This window comes from Bufo bufo, chromosome 6 (assembly GCF_905171765.1).
Source record: "Bufo bufo chromosome 6, aBufBuf1.1, whole genome shotgun sequence".
Lineage (NCBI taxonomy): Eukaryota > Metazoa > Chordata > Amphibia > Anura > Bufonidae > Bufo > Bufo bufo.
This window is the reverse complement of record NC_053394.1, coordinates 62,833,789-62,858,177: the sequence shown is the minus strand read 5'-3', so window position 1 is coordinate 62,858,177 and position 24,389 is coordinate 62,833,789. Positions and strand designations below refer to the sequence as shown.

The window sequence follows — 24,389 nt, the reverse complement described above, 5'->3', positions numbered from 1 at the left end:
ATTTATAGTCGTGTAATATGTCGCATTGTCTTGTTGGAAGATCCTATAAACCCCCGGGGAAGACATCAGCATGTGTGGGTGTACCTGATCTGCATGGATGGATTCATATTCAAATCGAGAGTGCCTTCCACATGAATGAGTGGGCCCAGGAAAAGCCATGAAAACATTCTCCAAACCATAAAGCTGCCATCGCCAGCTTGTGTTCTTCCAGCAATGTTTCTTAACTGACACATAGAAACATAGAATGTGTCGGCAGATAAGAACAATTTGGTCCATCTAGTCTGCCCAATATACTGAATATTATGAATAGCCCCTGGCCCTATCTTATATGAAGGATGGCCTTATGTCTATCCCATGCATGCTTAAACTCCTTCACTGTATATGCAGCTACCACTTCTTCAGGAAGGCTATTCCATGCATCCACTACTCTCTCAGTAAAGTAATACTTCCTGATATCACTTTTAAACCTTTGCCCCTCTAATTTAAAACTATGTCCTCTTGTAGCAGTTTTTCTTCTTTTAAATATTCTCTCTTCTTTTACCTTGTTGATTCCCTTTATGTATTTAAAAGTTTCTATCATATCCCCTCTGTCTCGTCTTTCTTCCAAGCTATACATGTTAAGGTCCTTTTAACCTTTCCTGGTAAGTTTTATCCTGAAATCCATGTACTAGTTTAGTAGCTCTTCTCTGAACTCTCTCCAAAGTATCGATATCCTTCTGGAGATATGGTCTCCAGAACTGAGCACAATACTCCAAATGAGGTCTCACTAGTGCTCTGTACAGTAGAGCGGCATGAGCACCTCCCTCTTTCTACTGGCAATGCCTCTCCCTATACACCCAAGCATTCTGCTAGCATTTCCTGCTGCTCTAGGACATTGTCTGCCTACCTTAAGTCTTCTGAAATAATGACCCCTAAATCCCTTTCCTCAGATACTGAGGTTAGGACTGTATCACTGATTTTATATTCTGCTCTTGGGTTTTTACGCCCTAGGTGCATTATCTTGCACTTATCAACATTAAATTTTAGTTGCCAGATTGTTAACCATTCCTCCTAGTTTTCCTAAATCCTTTTCCATTTGGTGTATCCCTCCAGGAACATCAACCCTGTTACAAATCTTTGTGTCATCAGCAATAAGACACACCTTACCATCGAGGCCTTCTGCAATTTTGCTGATAAAGATATTAAACAATATGGGTCCCAGAACAGATCCCTGAGGTATCCCACTGGTAACAACACCATGGTCTGAATATACTCCATTGACTACAACCCTCTGTTGTCTGTCCCTCAGCCAGTGCCTAATCCATTCAACAATATGGGAGTCCAAGCACAAAGACTGCAATTTATTGATAAGCCTTCTATGTGGGACAGTATCAAAAGCCTTACTAAAGTCTAGATAAGCGATGTCTACTGCACCTCCGCCATTTATTATTTTAGTCACCCAATAAAAAAAAAAATCAATAAGATTAGTTTGACCTGATCTCCCTGAAGTAAACCCATGCTGTTTTTCATCTTTCAATCCATGGGATTTTAGATGTTCCGCAATACTCTCCTTAAGTATGGTTTCCATTATTTCCCCACTATTGATGTCAGGCTTACTGGCCTATAGTTGCCCGATTCCTCCCTACTACCTTTCTTGTGAATGGGCACATTTGCTAATTTCCAATTTTCTGGGACGACTCCTGTTACCAGTGATTGGATAAATAAATCCGCTAATGGTTTTGCTAGTTCACCGCTGAGCTCTTTTAATAGCTTTGGGTGTATCCCATCAGGCCCCTGTGACTTATTTGTATTAATTTTAGACAGCTGACTTAGAACCTCTTCCTCTGTAAAGACACATGCATCAAAAGATTCATTAGTCTTCTTTCCTAACTGAGGTCCTTTTCCTTCAGTTTTTACAAAGGAAAATGAACAGAAGTATTCATTGAGGCAGTCAGCTAGTTCTTTATCTAATTCCATATACCTTCCTTCTTGTTTCAATTTGGTAATTCCTTGTTTTAGTTTCCTTTTTTCATCCATGTATCTGAAGAATGTCTTATCGCCTTTTTTCATTGACTGAGCTAATTTTCTCTTCTGGCTGTGCTTTAGAAGATCTTATAACTTGTTTGGCCTCTCTCTGCCTAATCTTATAAATTTGCCTGTCATCCTCGTTTTTTTTTTTTTTTTTTATAATTACTAAATGCTATCTTTTTTGTTTTTAATGATTTTGGCCACTTCTGCTGAGTACCACAGTGGTCTCCTTCCTTTTTTTTGCTTTTACTGACAAGCCTAATGGAATTATCTGTTGCCTTCAATAGTGCCACTTTTAAGTAGTCCCATTTCTCCTGGACTCCATTGAAACTGTTCCAATCTGATAGGGACTCGCCACTAATCTAATTTTAGAAAGGTCAGTTTTTCTGAAATCTAAAACTTCTGAAGCCAAAACTGCTTTCCCTCACTTCATATATACTCTTGCTTTAGCCAGCAGCTTCCTGCAAGCCAATCAGAATAGATTACTGAGAGACATGCCTCCTCACTCTGAAGCCTAGTGCAGGCATGAAGTGTGGAGGACTGCCCCTCTGTCTTCTGTTTACACTAAAAGGGAAGACAGAAAAGCCATAGCAACAGTCTTTTAAAGGGGTCATCCCATGAGTAACTTGAAAAATGAAAATCAGACATCACATAGTCACAATCTCTTCTAACAAAGCTAGAACCAGCCCTGTACCGGACATGGATCCAGAGAACTCCACATTCATTGCTGTGCTAGATTTATATCGGGCTGACCGCTCCAGGGGAGTGTCTTTTCTGCTGCAGCTATAAGGGGGCGTGACCATTCTGCTGTAGCTTTCCCTATCACAGTTCAGGAGGGAGTTGAAGGATGAAACTGAGCATGTGCGGCCATCTCGGTGAACAGGACAAAGAAATGAGGAGAAAAAGAACAAACCGCATGTGGTGCTATATAGATGCAATTTATTGAATAGCTCAGTGGCCATGCAAAATTTTTTATTACCTGCAATTACAAAAGTATTCAGATCCAGGTGCTGGTTCGAAAGCTGTGGAATATTTTTTTTGTGGGACAACCACTTTAAGGGACCAGTGGAAAGGGACAGGGCACATTAACCCCTTAAGGACATAGGACGTACCGGTACGTCCTGACTTCAAATCTGTATTCTGGCGCCCCAGGGGTTAATCGGAACGGGATTTCGGCTGAAATCATTCAGCCGGCATCCCGTAACAATGCAGGGGGGGGTCATTTGACCCCCCCCGTATCGGCGATCGCAGCAAACCGCAGGTCAATTCAGACCTGCGGTTTGCTGCGCTTTTTGCAGTTTCTGATGCCCGCGGTCCCTGACATCTGTGCAGATGTCAACCGTTTAACCCTTTCCATACCGCGGTCCGTATGGACCGCTGTATGGAAAAAGTTAACTGTCATCGGTCAGGGAGCTCCCTCCCTCTCCATCGGGGGGCTGCTGTGCCTTTGCAGCCCCCCGATGGAGAGGGAGAGAGCCCCCCGACAGCCCCCAGAGAGCCCCCCTCAGCTCGTGCTTACCCTTCCCCGTCTGCGAAGTTCTGAGCAGACGGGGAAGGTTCCCATGGCAACAGGACGCCTGCTCAGGCGTCCTGCTGTCCATGGTGCTGAACAGATCTGTGCTAAAAGCATAGATCTGTTCAGTGTAAGTAAAATACAGTACAGAACAATATATATTGTACTGTACTGTATTATACAGACATCAGACCCACTGGATCTTAAAGAACCAAGTGGGTCTGGGTCACAAAAATGTAAAAAAAAGTTAAGATAAAAAAAAAAAACTTATCACTGAATAAAAATAAAAAAAATAAAATACACTACACATATTAGGTATCGCCGCGTCCGTAACGACCTGATCTATAAAACGTTCATGTTACTTTCCCCGCACGGTGAACGCCATAAAAATAAAAAAATAAAAACTATGAGAAAATTGAAATTTTGCCCACCTTACTTCCCAAAAAAGGTAATAAAAGTGATCAAAAAAGTTGCATGTACGCCAAAATAGTACCAATCAAACCGTCTTCTCATCCCGCAAAAAATGAGACCCTACTCAAGCTAATCGCCCAAAAACTGAAAAAACTATGGCTCTTAGACTATGGAGACACTAAAACATTTTTTTGGTTTTAAAAATGAAGTTATTGTATAAAACTTACATAAATAAAAAAAATAGTATACATATTAGGTATCGCCGCGTCCGTGACAACCTGCTCTATAAAATTACCACATGATAAAACCTGTCAGATGAATGTTGTAAATAACAAAAAAAAAAAACGTGCCAAAAAAGCTATTTCTTGTTACCTTGCTGCACAAAAAGTGTAATATAGAGCAACCAAAAATCATATGTAGCCTAAACTAGTACCAACAAAACTGCCACCCTATCCCGTAGTTTCTAAAATGGAGTCACTTTTTTGGAGTTTCTACTCTAGGGGTGCATCAGGGGGGCTTCAAATGGGACATGGTGTCAAAAAACCAGTCCAGCAAAATCTGCCTTCCAAAAACCGTATGGCATTCCTTTCCTTCTGCTCCCTGCCGTGTGCCCGTACAGCGGTTTACGACCACATATGGAGTGTTTCTGTAAACTACAGAATAAGGGCCATAAATAATGAGTTTTGTTTGGCTGTTAACCCTTGCTTTGTAACTGGAAAAAAAATATAAAAATGGAAAATCTGCCAAAAATGTGAAATTTTGAAATTGTGTCTCTATTTTCCATTAAATCTTGTCCAATACCTAAAGGGTTAACAAAGTTTGTAAAATCAGTTTTGAATAGCTTGAGGGGTGTAGTTTCTTAGATGGGGTCACTTTTATGGAATTTCTAATCTAGGGGTGCATCAGGGGGGCTTCAAATGGGACATGGTGTCAAAAAAACAGTCCAGCAAAACCTGCCTTCCAAAAACCAAACCGCGCACCTTTCACTCTACGCCCTACTGTGTGGCCGTACAGTAGTTTACGGCCACATATGGGGTGTTTCTGTGAACAGCAGAGTCAGGGCAATAAAGATAGTCTTGTTTGGCTGTTAACCCTTGCTTTGTTAGTGGAAAAAATGGGTTAAAATTGAAAATTAGGCAAAAAAATGAAATTCTCAAATTTCATCCCCATTTGCCAATAACTCTTGTGCAACACCTAAAGGGTTAACGACGTATGTAAAATCAGTTTTGAATACCTTGAGGGGTGTAGTTTCTTAGATGGGGTCACTTTTAGGGAGTTTCTCCTCTAGGGGTGCATCAGGGGGCTTCAAATGGGACATGGTGTAAATAAACCAGTCCATAAAAATCTGCCTTCCAAAAACCAAACGGCGCACCTTTCACTCTACGCCCCGCTGTGTGGCCGTACAGTAGTTTACGGCCACATATTGGGTGTTTCTGTAAACGGCAGAGTCAGGGCAATAAAGATACAATCTTGTTTGGCTGTTAACCCTTGCTTTGTTAGTGGAAAAAATGGGTTAAAATTAAAAATTAGACAAAAAAATGAAATTCTCAAATTTCCTCCCCATTTGCCAATAACTCTTGTGCAACCCCTAAAGGGTTAACAATGTATGCAAAATCAGTTTTGAATACCTTGAGGGGTGTAGTTTCTTAGATGGGGTCATTTTTGGGCGGTTTCTATTATGTAAGCCTCGCAAAGTGACTTCAGACCTGAACTGGTCCCTAAAAATTGAGTTTTTGTAAATTTCTGAAAAATTTCAAGATTTGCTTCTAAACTTCTAACCCTTGTAACATCCCCAAAAAATAAAATATCATTCCCAAAACAATTCAAACATGAAGTAGACATATGGGGAATGTAAAGTCATCACAATTTTTTGGGGTATTACTATGTATTACAGAAGTAGAGAAACTGAAACTTTGAAATTTGCTAATTTTTCAAAATTTTTGATTAATTAGGTATTTTTTTGGTGCAAAAAAAATAATTTTTTTGACTTCATTTTACCAGTGTCATGAAGTACAATATGTGACGAAAAAACAATCTCAGAACGGCCTGGATAAGTCAAAGCGTTTTAAAGTTATGAGCACTTAAAGTGACACTGGTCAGATTTCCAAAAAATGGCCTGGTCCTTAAGGTGAAAATGAGCCCGGTCCTTAAGGGGTTAAAGAGGACCTTTCATTTATTATTAATAATAATAATATATCTTTTTGTTTTAAGTACCTTCACTTGCAGGGTACGCTCCGCCGATGCTGCCATCATTGTTGTTTTTTTCAAATACCCCTCTCTTGCCCTGCTGTGTCCCCCCCCCCCCCCCCTGCTGTTTTTAAGTCCAATATGTTAAGGCCTCATGCACACGGTCGTTGTGCGGCCGTTCTGTGCATTTGGGACCGCGATTTGAGAGACCCATTCAACTTGAATGAGTCCGTGATCCATCCGCACCGCAAATAAATGGAATGTAAATTTATATTTTTATTTTTTGGGCGGTGCAGAGGCACGGACAGACGCCCACTGAGAAACCCTGGTGTCTCCTCCTCCCTGTACCGATGTAATTATAAGTTAATTTACAGATCTTTTGGCAATCATTGACAGACCAACTGGGGTATACATACCTAGCTCTAATAAGCTAGCAAATAAAAAAAAAAAAGACAGTTACACTTTAAGAATGATGTAATCATGTTCGATTTTAGAATTATGAAATTGCTTAAGAAAGACAGCAGTTATATTACATTTCTGCTTTCACAACTTGTGGTAGTTTATCAACAAACTAGTGACATAAAGCCCCATACGGTTGTGCTGCTATCCAGAGGAGTAATATACAGACCACAGTCGGGCCCCAATGTCTAATCTATAATGGGGACCCCACCTTCCATTTGTCCTTTTTATATACCTTTCCATGTGAAGAGGCTCTTTGAGTGCCTGGGCTTGAGTTTAATGGCCATCTCTGCACCCCTTAATAGTTACACCTGTCGCTCAGTTAGTGAATGAGAGTAAAACTTCCAAAAGATGTTGTGCCCACGATTATCTGACCTAACTTCATTTCCAAAATTGACTTGATCGCATCTGCATGATATCTTTATGGAGGGAGAATTAGGTTCCCTAAATGTAATAAAAATAATAAAACGTGTAATAATATAAAAGTATAAAGTAATGGAAAAAATAATTTTAAAGAATTTACTCCCCAGTTACTGTCGGATTTAGGTCTGTAGAAACTGCAGGCCACTCCATTGGCGGTACCCCAGTCTCCAGCAGCCGATGCCTAGTCGTCCAAGAAGAGGAAATTAGGCCTGTGTGTTTCATGCAGAGGCACAATGACTGGATTAATGATGTTATTCAAGTAGTATAGGCTTGTCACTGTACCATTCACAAAGTGTAGGGCAGTTCTGTTTAGAACACACTAACACCACCACCAAAGGCTCGTCTGGTGACAACAGTGGCTGATATATAGCCCTCTCCTTGACGTCTCCAACATCGTTGGAGGCCATCATTTCTGCTCAGCGTGAATTTGATCAGTGAACAGCACTGAGGTCCACTGCTCCCTTGTCCAGCGTAGATGCTCCCTGGCCCATGCAGACGACGCCTGTGGTCAGGTACCCCTGCAGATTGTCTAGGACGCAGACCACACTGGTGCCTTGGGGTCATCAGTGTGGGATATGACCAAAGGATGCCAACTTCTACTGTATGCCTTTCTGCGACTCTTCCAGTATCTCTGTTGCAACCTGCTGATGACTCTGATACTCCAAGCTCAGTGGCCACTTCTGTTTGAGAACATCCTGCTTGAAGCATCGCAATTGCGAGGTACTGTTGATCGATTGTTAGCTGTTGTCTTGGTCTCATGAAGTCAAAATGTGAACAGCATGATGAGGAGGACTGTTTAAATAACAATTCTAATTGATCCATAAATCGCACAATAAATTTCCTGGTTCAAACACCTGTTGTGAAGTTTCCCGTTAAGCTCCTTGTTAGAAAACAGCACGTTGTGCAAAAAGTTTCCGAAACACTGAACAGTTGGACACGTGCATTCAAAAGTTTGAAGATGGTCACATTAAGTGCATCTTAGATTCATCCTGAAATTTCACCCATAAGCCAAATATCCCTAGCTTTTTATGAGTAGTGTACAGTCGTGGCCAAAAGTTTTGAGAATGACCCAAATATTAGTTTTCACAAAGTTTGCAGCAAAACTGCTTTTAGATCTTTGTTTCAGTTGTTTCTGTGATGTAGTGAAATATAATTACACACACTTCATACGTTTCAAAGGCGCTTATTGACAATTACAGGACATTTATGCAAAGAGTCAGTATTTGCAGTGTTGGCCCTTCTTTTTCAGGACCTCTGCAATTCGACTGGGCATGCTCTCAATCAACTTCTGGGCCAATTCATGACTGATAGCAACCCATTCTTTAATAATCACTTCTTGGAGTTTGTCAGAATTAGTGGGTTTTTGTTTGTTCACCCGCCTCTTGAGGATTGACCACAAGTTCTCAATGGGATTAAGATCTGGGGAGTTTCCAGGCCATGGACCCAAAATGTAAACGTTTTGGTCCCCGAGCCACTTAGTTATCACTTTTGCCTTATGGCACGGTGCTCCATCGTGGTGGAAAATGCATTGTTCTTCACCAAACTGTTGGATTGTTGGAAGAAGTTGCTGTTGGAGGGTGTTTTGGTACCATTCTTCATTCATGGCTGTGTTTTTGGGCAAAATTGTGAGTGAGCCCACTCCCTTGGATGAGAATCAACGCCACACATGAATGGTCTCAGGTTGCTTTAGGGCTGTTTCACACGAGCGAGTCCATTGCGGGAATCACGCTCCGTGTGCGAGTGTGATCCTCCGCTCTGGACTTGCCGGAGTGCACGACATTATCATGATTTATAATGCTATGTGTCTCTGCTTGACCTTATTTCTACAGAATCATAGTGACATAAAGCTGTCAGTATGATTCTGTAGAAATAAGGTCAAGCAGAGACACATAGCATTATAAATCGTGATAATGCTGTGTGCTCCTGCAAGTCCAGAGCGGAGGATCACACACACACGGAGCGTGATTCCCGCAATGGACTCGCTCGTGTGAAACAGCCCTAACTGTTGGCATGACACAGGACTGATGGTAGCTCTCACCTTTTCTTCTCCGGACAAGCCTTTTTCCAGATGCCTCAAACAATCGGAAAGAGGCTTCATCGGAGAATATGACTTTGCCCTAGTCCTCATCAGTCCATTCACCATACTTTCTGCAGAAGATCAATCTGTCCCTGATGGGTTTTTTTTGGAGAGAAGTGGCTTCTTTGCTGACCTTTTTGACACCAGGCCATCTTCCAAAAGTCTTTGCCTCACTGTGCGTGCAGATGCGCTCACACCTGCCTGCTGCCATTCCTGAGCAAGCTCTGCACTGGTGGCACTCCGATCCCGCAGCTGAATCCTCTTTAGGAGACGCTCCTGGTGCTTGCTGGACTTTCTAGGACGCCCTGAAGCCGCCTTAACAAGAATTGAACCTCTTTCCTTGAAGTTCTTGATGATCCTATAAATTGTTGATTGAGGTGCAATCTTAGTAGCCACAATATCCTTGCCTGTGAAGCCATTTTTATGCAATGCAATGATGGCTTTGCAGGTCACCATGGTTAACAATGGAAGAACAATGATTTCAAGCATCACCCTCCTTTTAACATGTCAAGTCTGCCATTTTAACCCAATCAGCCTGACATAATGATCTCCAGCCTTGTGCTCGTCAACATTCTCACCTGAGTTAACAAGACGATTACTGGAATGATCTCAGCAGGTCCTTTAATGACAGCAATGAAATGCAGTGGAAAGTTTTTTTGGGGATTAAGTTAATTTTCATGGCAAAGAAGGACTATGCAATTCATCTGATCACTCTTCATAACATTCTGGAGTATATGCAAATTGCAACTTTTCCAATTTCCAATATTTATGCAATTCTCAAAACTTTTGGCCACGACTGTACATTATATAATCCACATATGCCCTGTTCTGCCAATGGTTAAATATAAATTTGTCGAGTATTTTCCCGTTTATATAAATTCGGTGTCTATACCGTCTATTCAAAAAGAACAGTCATTATAGCCTAGAACTTATCAGCGTGTAAAGAAAGTAATTGGATTTAGAATCTCATGATCCGGGGTGGAGAGCGAGCTTTGTGTGACGGTTTCTGTGCTGCGGTATGATGTGAAATAGTTGTAGTTAATATACAGCTACATATATCCTGTTTCCCACTTCTCTTCCAGCTTCTTGAGTTTGACCTGAAGGGACTACCCCTCGACTTCTCCTCCTCATTGGACATCACTGTGAAGGATTTTGAAACGATCGGAAAAGACAAGTAGGTTATCTGTGTATATATTATTTCTTGTGTTTTCCAATATGTGGCTCTACAGCTGTTGCAAAACTACAATTAACAGGTTTTCCAGATGGATATAGACTGTTCGGACATGCAGAGAGTTGTAGTTATGCATCAGCCTTAAAGGGGCTAAACCCGATGCTCCCCTTGCCCTGCACTCTATCGCGCAGGGCAATGGCTTTTTTTTCTTCATATCCGTTGACGTACCCTGCTTTATCACAGTATGCTAGGTGGAGACTTCCACCCAGCAGTGAGCCTAGTGATGTCACCGGCACTAAGGGGTGGTCTTTAGCGCTGCCCTAGCCTGTAAAACAGCCTAAGGCAGCGCTATAGACCGCCCATTAGCGTCGTTGACGTGACCGGGATCACTGCTAGACTGAAGCCTCCGCCTAGCAGTGTGAAGATCTAAATAAAACTGCTGCATCTCTCAGGGGAGACACTCATACGGGCTGAATGGATGAAGGAGGGGTTAAGTCTAGGTTTAGCTGTGAACCCGGACCAACTTTTTAATTGGGTTTTCCCATCCAACATTTGTGGCATATGACTAGGATATGCCACAAAACTGTGCCAGAAGTAAAGGAGAGCAGATAAACGAGTGCACATGACTACTCTCGGAAGTCTCATAGCAGTGGATGCAGAGAAAGCCGCGCAAGAACGGCCACCTCGCCACTATGGGACTGCTGGAAATGGCCAAACCAGCACTCTGCATGACTGCTCTCCCTTCACTTAGGAAGTAAAAAATAAATACAAAACAAGACTTGCCTGTCCTTTGTGCTCCGGTCCCAGAACCGCACCCCATTCTTGTCTAGTAGGGACCATAACAGGACGAGAAGTGTGACGTGCAGTCTACACGCATGTCACTGCAGCTGACCTACCAATGGCCTCATCGGGGCAGCAGTCACATGCCATGCCATTGATTGACCAACAGCAGTGAATTGTATGTAGATGGTATACAACTGCTGCGCCCTCTGCACTTTGACAGGGCCAGGTGTTATGATGCTTTCACTGCCTGACCCTGTCAAAGTGGAGGGGGCGCAGCAGTTGGAGAGGGAGCAGAGCCTCTAGGTGTAATGGCAACGCCCCTATTGCTCCTAGAGGCTCATTTACATATATTGAAACACACAGATGACTTCAGCTGCCAAGCACACATGTAAGGTTACTGTCACACCAGCGCTTTCCCTTTCCGCTGTTGAGATCCATCATAGGATCTCAATAGAGCGGGAAAACGCTTCAGTTTCGTCCCAATTCACTGTCAATGGGGACAAGACTGAACTGAAGGGAACGGAGTGCACAAAAATGCATTCTGTTCCGTTTCATTGCGTTCCCATGATGCACAGCAAGCAGCGATTTTGTGTGTGTCCTGGGATGAGGAGCAAGACCCACTGATGCAAAAGAGAACGGATCCGTCCTCATTAACTTACAATAGTTTTAGAGACGGATCCATCATTGCTATTTTAGAGAGAATACAACCGGATCAGTTCATAACGCATGCAGACGGTTGTATTATCATGACGGAAGCGTTTTTGCTGATCCAGCAAAAACGCAGATGTGAAAGTAGCCTAACTGGTCAGCCAGCCCCAAATAAGCTGTATGAAAACCTCATACCTGATACTTTATGGCAAGTGTTATCTCCAATATTTCCAGTCCTGAACACTGAGAAGTGGGCTAGGGGATTAGATACAGACACCACTGAGGTCATCTTCTGATATGCCAACTGGTTTTGGAGGACTTCCCCTGTAAATACTTCAAGATGGCCTTATGTATTGACTTATACTTACCCTTTTAAAGATGGATTTTTGTTTCTTTCTTCCAATTTCACTTCCACATAGCATACATCCTCCTTCTACAGAATCTTTATTTTAGTGAGCTTATCTTTTGTGTGTCCAATTAATATCGGCAAATAGGACGGGTGGGGTGAAAGGTTCACTTTATATCTCTCCGCATAAGAAAATACACAAGCTCTAGGCGTGGATCCCTTGTTCCCACCGTGAGCTCCATTCAGAGCTGCTGTTTGTACATGAGTCAATATGTAACAATTCTGTTATATCGGACTTCTGAGCTGTACCTGTTATTGGTTATTAGAGATGTCTTCTCCTGGGCTCTAATCTCCACTGGAACATGAAGGGGGATGACTAGCCATATTATGGCTACTACACAGAGGAAAGTCTTCTGAGCTCTAGTTCAAAAGATATACATGGCCAACTAGCCAATGACTTCATGGGGGGGGGGGGGGGGTGGTGTATGTACAATGTGTGTGTGCTGGTGGTGTGCCCTTAGCCATGAACGAGGGTAGGCCGGTAAGGGGGCAAAGAGCAAGCCAGGTAGCGTAGACAGGAGTTTTAGACACGCAGCAAGTCCTAAAACCAAACTACAGAAAGCCTCAGATATATCTATGTGAGGGTTCGGAATGTACTGACCGTAGCATGAAGAGTGCCAGCGACCCATTTTTTTTTTTTTTTTGATGATGTGAGCTGGGACATTGTGCTTTGAAGCTGCGGAAGGCATGCCCCGAAATGGTTTTCGGGTCATACCCTAAACCCGCCACTAGTAAGCGGATGTGCGAAATGAACTGGGATGACGTGATGGACCTAACCTTGAGCAGGAGCAAAGGGCTGTCTTGGGCCGAGTCGCCCAAAACCGCCAATAGCTTCTGGAAGACCTGAACCGGGCACCATTCATTGAAAGTCAGGAAGTACCTGAGTTCTACTGGTGGTCCGACTTGGGACGTTTTGGAAGAAGCGAGGTACAGGATGAACTGGTTGTTGCGCCGGACCAGTTGACTCCTGGTTAAACCTTTTGACTCTGGCAGAGGAGCTAGTGAACTCCCCTGGCCTTAAGAAACCGTAGGAGCTGATACATGGCCGCTTTGATAATGGTACTAGAAAGGAGCCCAAAATGATTGCCATCTAGGCAGGTGGATAACTTCCTAAAGAGCTCTCCCGATACCGGCTCTTTTGTATGCCCCTGAGGGTAGCTTTTATCGCCTGTGACAAGAAAACCGACCTACAGTCTGGATCTTCCAACGTGAGAAAATGCTGTACCCCAGTCAGGTATAACTTTATGGAGTTGTAGGAAAGTTTGAGCTCCAAATGGCAGTACGCCAAGAAATCCATGATGTATGCGGTCTTGCCGGTATCATGTCTTTGGTGAAGGAGTGTGAATTTGTGGAACACATTCCAGACTGTTCTATAGTTTCTGGACGTGTTGACAGACAGACTTTTGCACCAGATTTTTTTGCTGAATCAATGTAAGATTTTAATCCATGACCAATGTTTGGAACGCTGGAGGGGATAAACCCACTTGGTCCGCCTCCGGCATTGCCTGGAAAAAATTGCGAAAATTAAATCGTGACAAGGCATCTGCGGCGATATTTTGTGTGCCCTGGATATGCCTGCATGTTACATGAAAATTGTGGCACAGGGGAAGCCAGACCAACCTGCAGACAAATGACATGATGAAAGGTGACTTGCCTTTGGCGATTATGTCTAACACCGCCAGATTATCGGTGACAAAAACCTACTGAAGAGTTGGCCCATTGACTGCCCCAAACTTGGGCCGCTGCTACAATTGGGTACACCTCTAGCAAAGGGGTAGACTTCAAAGCCCGCTGCGCTGAAGATACCTCTTTGGGCCAGGAACTAACAAACCACTGATTCTCGCTGATTGCTGCGTAACCTGCAGAGGCTGCGGCGTCCGTGAAGATCGTGGCCGATGCGGGACCCCATTGAGGAACAAACATGGAGACCCCGTTCCAACTGGAGAGGAACGTGTTCCACATTGCCAAATCAGCGAACGCTTGGCTGTCTAAGCAGATGGGGCTATCCTGCTCGGGGGCTGAGGGAAGCAACTGTAACAACCGGGAGGTGAAGGCCCTGCCTTGTGGCATGATTCTGGTGGCAAAGTTCAACATGCCCAGCAACGATTGCAATTCTACTTTAGTAAAACTTCTGGAACCCACTGCCTTGGATATCTCTTCCCTGACTTTGGCGAGCTTCTCCTCTGGAAGCCTAGCTTGCATTTTGATGCTATCCAAAACTATACCTAGGAAGGTGATTACCGTCGAAGGGCCTTCTACCTTTTGAAGAAGCGACGGGAACGTTGAGCTCTGAGAAGATCTGGAGAAGGGACCTGAGTTTGCTGGGTCTGCAGCCTGGTGATTCAACCAACAGGAAATCATCCAGGTAATGAATGACCAGCGGGCAATAGCAGCAGTTGACTAAAATCCAATGCAGGGCCTGCGCAAATTGATCGAACAGCCAGGGACTGCTCTTAGACCCGAAGGTCAGATGGCTAGCAAAATAGTAAAGATTTTGCCATTTGATGCCATAAAACCTCCAGAGCTGCGGGTGGATAGGGAGCAGTTTGAACGCATCCGCGATATCTGCTTTGGATAGTCAAGCCCCTCTGCCTACCTGGAGAATGAGATGGATAGCTTCATCGACTGAGGAGTACCGCATGGAGAATTCCTCAGAGGGAATCAGAGTTTAGGCTCGGAATGCCGGAACCATGAGGCGCAGAAAGATCGTAAATAAGACGTTTTTTATTGGAGAACTTTTTAGCCACAATGCCGATAGGGCTGACCCTCCAAGAGTCAAAGGGGACAGTGGAAAATGGCCCTATGAGGAATCCCTTCTTTAACTCAGACTGTATTAAGACTCCTACCGAGTCGGGATCCTTGGCGGCTGAAAGGAGATTAGGACCCTCCCAAGTGGACTGAGGAAGAGCGACTAGACCCGTATGGAACCCCTTGGCAAATCTGGCTGTTAGGAACTGGACAAACCAGGGATTGGGATGGTCTTGGAGGAGAGCTGCCAGGAGATTCAAGTTGACCCCGGCTAGTCATGAGGTCCTAGATCAACGCTGTGGGCAGGTTGTCAGGGGGTGGGCTCTAAAACAACCAGAGCAAATGTGCAGGGCTCTACATTTATTGTAATTACAGATGGCCATGTTGTAATTATTACAGATTTGACTATTGCCCAGGAAAACTATGGGGCGGCCTAATTTATCGGTGGATGGAGCTGGACTCTGCGGGAAACCAGAGGTGCTGGTAAGGAATCTGCCCTGAGAGACTGGAGGAACTGCGTTAGGGCACCAATCTGACGAGTGGAGGATGGAGTTGCAAGAAGCACATGCTGGAGCCTTGAGACCAGCGAAATGGCGACGAAAGAGCTCCATATCCGTGGACGCCCAATTGGTGGTGTGCTGAAATTGGGCAAGAGTAGCGGCCGCCTTGGCAGAAAACGAGCGGTGGTAGTCTTAAAAGGCGTGGCCGCCATACTTGTGGCCTATATCCGTGACACTGTACAGGTAGGTGTCCAGTTCCTCTCATCTCCCAGGGTGGGCAGAACAGATGATGTCCCTGTATAAACTAAAGGCCAGGACAAATTCAGGGATGGACAATTTTTTTTTTTTTGAGGCGGACGTCCCTGGCCTTTAGAATGATGGAAATGTCGCCACAAGAGATGGTCCTATGGTCTACGGTGTCATGGGTAGCTATGAGGATGGAAGCTAAATTAATGTCCTTGCCCTCTAAAATATCCTTCCTGATGTTGTCCGGGACAAAATGTGCCGGAGCTACCTCAGGCATGTATGAGTCCCTACCTGGGGAATGAGAACAAGAAGCAGAGGCCACTGGAACCGGAGGGGCAGTGGGACTAGGTGACAGTCCTCTGGACTCTACAGTGATCAACCTAGCCTGCATGTCTGACACAGAGGTGGCGATGTTGTTGATCGTGGCATTTAACTGTGCCAAAGACAACTGGATGGTTGACATGGGGACTTGTTCCGCCGGTGGAGCCGTCGACTCGGACACCGAGTCTGTATAGCTCCGCCTTCCGGGCCGATGCTGGGTAACGAATCCCTCGCCTGTTGAGTTCCTTAATCAGTTTTGGTATTGCCCAACTTCTGAGCGACATGGTGCTGCCATGGCCGGAAGCCGACGACTCTGGGATTGATAGATTCCTCAACGTCTGACAGGTGAGACATACTGCGAGTGTGAGATGATGACAGAATTAACGGACGTCCCTGGAGCAAAAGACACCCGTGACCGTGAAGTGAAAAAACGTAAGAAGTGGTGGTGCTGGTGAAGAACAGAGTGTGAGCGCTTACCTGTGTGGACCTGAAAAGAAAGTGACAGCTGGCGATGACGTGACTTAACCGCCTCACGTCCGCCCATAGGATATAAACGTCCTATGGGTGGACGTCTATTTCTGACAGCACGTTTTAAAACGTCCTGTCAGAAATAGCAGCTGCACGCTAATCGTGCAGCTGCTGATCGGGTTGCCCGCTGTCAGTGACAGCAGGGCAACCCTAAGACAAGGCAGGGACAGTGCCCAGGTGTCCCTGCCTTCACGATCGCTGCAGACACAGCGCTCACCGAGCGCTGTGTCTGCAGAGAAGGAAGCGCTGTGCGCTTCCTGTTCCGGCCCGGCGGTCATGTGACCGCCGTGACCGGAGAGTGCAGGAGCTGTGTGAGGTCTCTCAGACCTCGATCAGCCCTGCTCTGAGGCTGTACAGCGCTGGATTGCTGCTGTACAGCCTCTATAGGGGTGTATTTGTCCTGTAACTGGGGCTACTATGTCAGCCCCAGTTACAGGAGAAATCAACAGTGAAAAAAAAAAAAAAAAAGTGAAGTAAATGTCCCCCAGAGGTCTTGTATGACCTTATGGGGGACGAAAAGTGTAAAATAAAATAAAAATAAAATAAAGGGTTGAAAAAATAAAATAAAAAAAAGTTTCACATGTAAAAAAAAAAAAAAATCCCAAGTAAGGAATAAAAAAAAAAATTAAAAATAGAAAAATTTAAATAAAATAGACATATTTAGTATTGCCGCGTCCGTAAAAACCAGCTCTATAAAAATATCACATGACCTAACCCCTCGGGTGAACACCGTAAAAAATAAATATAAAAAACTGTGTCAAAACAAGCAATTTTTGTCACCTTGCATCACAAAAGGTGCAACACCAAGTGATCAAAAACGCGTATGTCCCACAAAATGGTACCAATAAAACCGTCACCTCATCCCGCAAAAAATGAGCCCCTACATAAGAAAATCTCTCAAAAAATAAAAAAACTATAGCTCTCAGAACATGGACACATTAAAACATAATTTTTTGGTTTCAAAAATGCTATTATTGTGTAAAACTTTAATAAATGAGAAAAAGTATACATATTAGGTATCGCCACGTCTGTAACAATCTGCTCTATAAAAATGTCACTTGACTGAACCCCTCAGGTGAACGCTGTAAAAATAAATAAATAGAAACTGTGCTAAAACAACCAATTTTTTGGTCACGTTGCCCCATAAAGTGTTATAATGAATGATCAAAAAATCATATGTATCCAAAAATAGTACTAATAAAACTGGCACCTTATCCCCTAGTTTCCAAAATGGGGTCACTTCTTGGGAGTTTCTACTGTAAGGGTGCATCAGGGGGCTTCAAATGGGACATGGCATCTAAAAACCATGTGGAGTTCCTTTCCTTCTGCGCCCTGCCGTGTGCCCATACAGCAGTTTATGACCACATGTGGGGTGTTTCTGTAAACCGCAGAATCTGGGTAATAAATATTGAGTTTTGTTTGGCTGTTAACCATCGATGTGTTAAAGAAAAAAATTGATTAAAATGGAAAATCTGCCAAAAAAGTGAAATTTAAAAATTTGATCTCCATTTTCCTTTAATTCTTGTGGAACGCCTAAAGGGTTAACAAAGTTTGTAAAATCGGTTTTGAATACCTTGAGGGGTGTAGTTTCTACAATGGGGTCATTTATGGGGGTATCCACTATGTAGGCCCCACAAAGTGACTTCATACCTGAACGGGTCCTTAAAAAGTGGGTTTTGGCAATTTTCTTAAAAATTTGAAGAATTGCTTCTAAACTTCTAAGCCTTCTAACGTCCTAAAAAAATAAAATGACATTTCCAAAATGATGCCAACATAAAATAGACATATGGGGAATGTTAAATAATAAATATTTTATGAGGTATCACTTTCTGTTTTAAAAGCAGAGAAATTGAAATTTAGAAAATTGCGAATTTTTCAAATTTTTGGGTAAATTCGGGATTTTTTCATAAATAAAGGTGAAATATTTTGACTCAAATTTATGACTATCATGAAGTACAATGTGTCACGAGAAAACAATCTCTGAATGACTTGGATAAATAAAGGCGTTCCAAAGTTATTACCACATAAAGTGAGATATGTCAGTTTTGTAAAATTTGGCCTGGTCAGGAAGGGGGCAAAGGGCCCAGATGGGAAGTGGTTAAACGAAGAGGAGGTGGACTGTGGGTGGAAAAAAAGGTGCGCACCGAAGTGATGATTAGACGGTACCTGAAGAATGACCCAGGAACAAACAAAGATGCAAAAACAACTGGCCCCGGACCTGAATTGTACAGGACGATGAAGTTAATACACATGAGCCTGGCAGTGGCGTACCGAGAACATTCAAGTTGTATATATGTACAGTACAGACCAAAAGTTTGGACTCACCACCTCATTCAAAGAGTCTTCTTTATTTTCATGACTATGAAAATTGTAGATTCACCCTGAAGGCATCAAAACTATGAATTAACACATGTGGAATTATATACATAACAAACAAGTGTGAAACAACTGAAAATATGTCAAATTCTAGATTCTTCAAAGTAGCCACATTTTGCTTTGATTACTGCTTTGCACACTCTTGGCATTCTCTTGATGAGCTTCAAAAGGTAGACCCCTGAAATGGTTTTCACTTCACAGGTGTGCCCTGTCAGGTTTAATAAGTGGGATTTCTTGCCTTATAAATGGGGTTGGGACCATCAGTGGCGTTGAGGAGAAGTCAGGTGGATACACAGCTGATAGTCCTACTGAATAGACTGTTAGCTGCTTTTTTTCTTGCCATAATACAAATTCTAAGTAAAGAAAAACGAGTGGCCATCATTACTTTAAGAAATGAAGGTCAGTTAGTCAGCTGAAAAATTGGGAAAACTTTGAAAGTAAGGGCTATTTGACCATGAAGGAGAGTGATGGGGTGCTGCGCCAGATGACCTGGGCTCCACAGTCACCGGACCTGAACCTAATCGAGATGGTTTGGGGTGAGCTGGACCGCAGAGTGAAGGCAAAAGGTCCAACAAGTGCTAAGCATCTCTGGGAACTCCTTCAAGACTGTTGGAAGACCATTTCAGGGGACTACCTCTTGAAGCTCATGAAGAGAATGCCAAGAGTGTGCAAAGCAGTAATCAAAGCAAAAGGTGGCTACTTTAAAGAACCTAGAATATGACATATTTTCAGTTGTTTCACACTTGTTTGTTATGTATATAATTCCACATGTGTTAATTCATAGTTTTGATGCCTTCATAGTCATAAAAATAAAGAAAACTCTTTGAATGAGAAGGTGTGTCCAAACTTTTGGTCTGTACTGTATATAATTTGAATGTGGAAAAAAATTATAATTTCTTTTCCGTGGCCTGGGTGTAGTGACAAAGCACAGGAAGGATGTAATCCTGAGCACCATATCAGGCCACGGATATTAACTAATTAGAACTTGAGCCAGCGTAAACGGATGGGCAATAGAAATGACTAATTGAAAACGTACCGGGCAACAGAATTAAAGAATTTAAAAACGTAAGCCTGCATGACTTGCCAGGCAACAGAATTAATAAATCCGAGAGTTTAAAAACGTAAACCTGGATAAACGTGACGGGCAGCATATTTAAGTTAAAAACTTAAGCCCGAATGACGTACCAGGCAACAAAATTAATAAATCGGCGAGTTTAAAACGTAAGCCTGGAAAACGTGAAGGGCAACATACACTTAAAATTTAAAACGTGAGCCCGAATGACGTACCAGGCAACAGAATTCATGCATTTGAGCCTGGATAATGTACCGGGCCACGGACATGAATTAATTTAAAAACGTCAGCCATGATGGCGTACCAGGCCACAACATGAAATGGAATGTAAGCTTGGATAAACCATGGCCGGCAACAATATGGAAAATAAAAAATGTGAGCCAGGACGTTGCGACTTTGACCTTGGCCGGCCGCAGACCTTGAAGGAAAATGCTTAGGGCTGAATGACGCAGGAGGCACCAGGCATAGTTGATGCTGACTATGCCTGAACTACGTTGGGCCCCTGAGTGACTGAAAACGTGAACTGGCATGATAAAAATAATGGCCCAGGCCCCCTAATTATACGAGAGCCTGGGAGACAGTACCGGCCGTGGACAATGAAGGGTAGGGAGAATGAAAATTCTGGCTGACAGATTGGGTTTGACAGGCAGAGATAGCAGAGGTGTGTGTTTGTTTTTTTTTTTTTTTTTTTTTTTTTTTTTTTAACCATGCTGGAAGACTGGGACTGAATTTGTATGCACAAGCAGGCAATGTGTGGGGGACGAAGGAGGCCGGAACCTGGATGGGGAAGAAGCGTGATGCCGAGAGACCGCGAGATTTTGGCGGCACCTGCGAGGGAGAGACACACGCAGTGACGGGGGAGACTTCCGAATGCATCGGGACCCGACGCCCAGGCTCTCCATCTATGAGCCCGGGCGTGCAGCACTTGTGAGGGAGCGGACCTCGGTAAGGTAGATGGGGGTGGCAGACGGGGAGGGAATGCAGGAAGCAAGGACAGCGCTGGCAGTGTTACCTGAGGAGTGTTCGGCAAAAGCGCTCCAGAGCTGTAGCAGGTTGTAGGGCGCAGCGGCCCCTGCATACTTACGAATGAATGAATCGGCGAGTGTGCTGGCGACGTGAGCTTGGCGGGACTGCAGGAAGTATACTCCTCCCCTCACAGAGAGCTCACGGACATTGGAGGGTAGCGTGCCTTGGCTTTTAAAGGCACCTCCGCCCCTCCCACAAATACAGGCTGACACGTCGGCCTTAACTACATATATATATATAAAATTCATACATGCAAACAATAGAACTAGAAATTATATATATTTTAGTCCTATTGTTTGCATGTATAAAAGTGTGCTGCCATATTTTGTTTGCTGTCTGCATGCTAGGCTACTTTCACATTAGCGTTTTCAAGCGGGCCCATTCAACACTTCAGTTAGGCCCATTCATTGTCAATGGGGACAAAACTGAACGAAATGGAATGCTCCAAAATGCATTCCATTCCGTTTGGTTGCATCCCCATCGCGGACAGAAAAAAGCAAAAAGCAGCATTTTTCTGTCTGTGATGTGGTGCAGAGCAAGACGGATCTGTCCTGACACACAATGTAAGTCAATGGGGACGTATCCGTTTTCTGGGACAGGACTCATCTCAGGTTAATTTGCACATGTATCAAATCATTTTTTTTAACACAATAAAAGCACACAGAGCTATGGGGACTGGGTATTGCGGATGTGCTAGCGGCCATCTAGCAGCCCATGTCCTCAGCTCTATACACAAAATCCCGATGACAGGTTCCCTTTTAAGATAAGCCGAGGAGTGGCGGTTCTGTTAGTACCCATCTGCAGAAGCCACCTTCACATTGGCAGATGGGCCCCACACACGTTTGATCAAAAATGTGCATGAAGAGCTTCTATTTTTTCATGTACAGTAGGCATAGTACCACTGTAATCCAAAATAATCTTTAATCTGGCCACAAAGCACTGAGGGAAGGGGGCCCAAACTGAACTCTTACACCAGGGCCCATGAACCTTTAGCTACATTCCTGGTCGCAGACCTATAAAACCCTAATCCCACGCAGTCTCCGCCATTTCACTATGAGCTGAGCATAGGGAGAGCCATGGCAAGTGCTCATGCGCTAGGGACAGTGTTGCTGCAATAATCCAGCGGCCATGTTTGATCCATCTACCATTTTGGCATCTGGTCTTAAACCTAATAATTTAAAAAGCAAAATACCACTAGGTTCAAAGTAGGGAGTGATCCCTGACCTTATGGGGGGATCTACTTAGGATTATGGTCATTTATCCCTGTTGTGGATCCCTCAATTTTATTGCATTGAGGAAGGCTTTCCCGCCTCAGTGCTGTGTACCATCTCCTTCAACCAACAATCACAAGGATCCCTCAGGAGGTTGCGACGCTATATATAATATATTGTAAAGTTCAAAGGTCTCGAGGACCTAAGCGTAGCATTTGCATCCTCTCTGACTAGTAATATATAAAACTTTATTATTTTATTAATTGCTCTTAAAAACACATATGACTCTTAGGAACTAGCTTAAAATTCCTCAGGGAAGACGGGAGGGAATTCGTCGCTTTGTATATTACTGTTATATCACATGTTCAGATGGACCTTGTCTGGGTGGAACACCTGATCACTTCAGGTCTCTCAACCCTGCTATTTCGTTCTATCTATCACTATCTGAATGAACTTTCCCACTATGGGGTCCCTACCTCTCAACCCTGAACAGGCACAGATTTTAGTTCAGGGTTGAGAGGTAGGGACTCTATAGTGGGAAAGTTCATTCAGATAGTGATAGAACGAAATAGCAGGGTTGAGAGACCTGAGAAGTGATCAGGTGTTCCACCCAGACAAGGGCCATCTGAACATGTGATATAACAGTAATATACAAAGAGACTAATTCCCTCCTGTCTTCCCTGAGGAATTTTAAGCTAGTTCCTAAGAGTCATATGTGTTTTTAAGAGCAATTAATAAAAGAATAAAGTTTTATATATTACTAGTCAGAGAGGATGCAAATGCTATGCTTTTGTGTACCATCTCTGGGACCATCACACTAGTGATAGGCAATCTAGTTCATTTTGGGGATTAGTTCATCCGGATCTACTTCCCCTGGAAGATCAGCTCAAAAGAGTAGTTCCTTATGTCTGTGGCTCTGTGATGCTACTGACCAGTGATTAGAAGCACAGATCTGGTCTATAATACACAGGATTTACAGCTTCTTGGCTCAGTTATAGTTTTGTTACGAGTCAGATATAGTTATTGTCCAGCAGTCTGATTAAGAACAGGCAGATGATACTTGTGCAGTGAATAGAACTCCAGTATAGCCTACTGCCTGTCCTACAGCCCCATGTCCTGAGGAGGCTGATGGGCTTCTCGTGACTTGTAAACTAAGTGGACTAGAAGATTTCTTGAACTAATGTGCTCCTAGAATGAATCCTGACAGTCTAGTTCAATGAGATGGAAAAGACTCCTCGCCGCAGCGCCCCCTGTAGTAGTTCAGATACAGCATCTTCAGCACAGAGTGGGGGAGGGACAGGAGTCGGCAGCAAGACTGGACCTCGGTTCTACCAAGATGGGGATTTTATTACTAAAACAGGCGCGTTCTATAAGCCTGCACACACTGTACACTCCCCCTCTCTTACTCGCACACAGTGTAATGTTAGAGAGATTTCGATTATAATTTTTTCACTTGTATTCGCTCGTCTATATTGTGTTTTCCTACTTTTCTAGCAGTAGGAACTATAAGGCAAGTAGTAGTGATCCTGTTGAGGGGGCCCTGACACTAAAATCTTTTAGTCCTCCTCCTGGGTGGGACCCTTCTGAGTTAGGGCCTCAAAGCAGCCACTTCCCCTACGGCTACGCTCCTGATGGTGAACTAATCTTTGCCAGGAAGGTGAATAAAATCATTTAGTTCACTTAGAAGATCAGTTCATTTTGAACTGATCATTCACGAACTACCCATCACTACATCACACAGGAGGATGGAGGATGCTGCATGCACACTCTGGCTCTCCCGATCCCCGCAGCAGGGAGTCGGAGCACACCCAGATGACCCTGGCATCTGAAGGGTTTAAAGTCTGCAACCGGCATCACCACCGGTCTCTGACATTAGTATCGGGTAACTTTTACTGTCTGCGTTCGGGAAAGGGTTAACTTCCAAGCCTTCACATGGAGATTGGTCGACCAAGTGGGAGGAATATGATAAGGCAGAGTGGCCTGGGTATACCTGATTTATAGCGGTTCGTGATAAATAAATTTGGAAGAAATCTATTTTCTTGGCAAACTTAGGCGAAGTTGCCGAATCAAATTTTTTTTTATAACGTCGCTCATCTTTAATTGTATCTATCTAGTAGTACGAGAATAAGTAACTGGCAGTCAGCCGGGTGACTTTGCCAACAGTCTAGCTTTCCACAACCACAGTATATCCTCAGTGGTTTCTAGCACCCAACCACGGTGGCTTATCTCCCATGAAAACAGGTGATCGATCATGTTGAACGTTCCCATGCCTGATC

At 43.7% G+C, this 24,389-nt stretch overlaps 1 protein-coding gene across 8 annotated transcripts in view; it reads left to right on the top strand.

Annotated features, from left to right (window-relative positions):
* Positions 1-24,389, top strand: part of MYOF (myoferlin) — a 210,525-nt gene that overhangs the window by 33,939 nt on the left and 152,197 nt on the right. For all 8 annotated transcript variants that reach the window (XM_040437962.1, XM_040437961.1, XM_040437959.1 and 5 more), the window contains exon 3: positions 10,160-10,251. In XM_040437962.1, the coding sequence (XP_040293896.1) occupies positions 10,160-10,251 (92 nt within the window). The remainder of the gene's footprint in view (positions 1-10,159; positions 10,252-24,389) is intronic.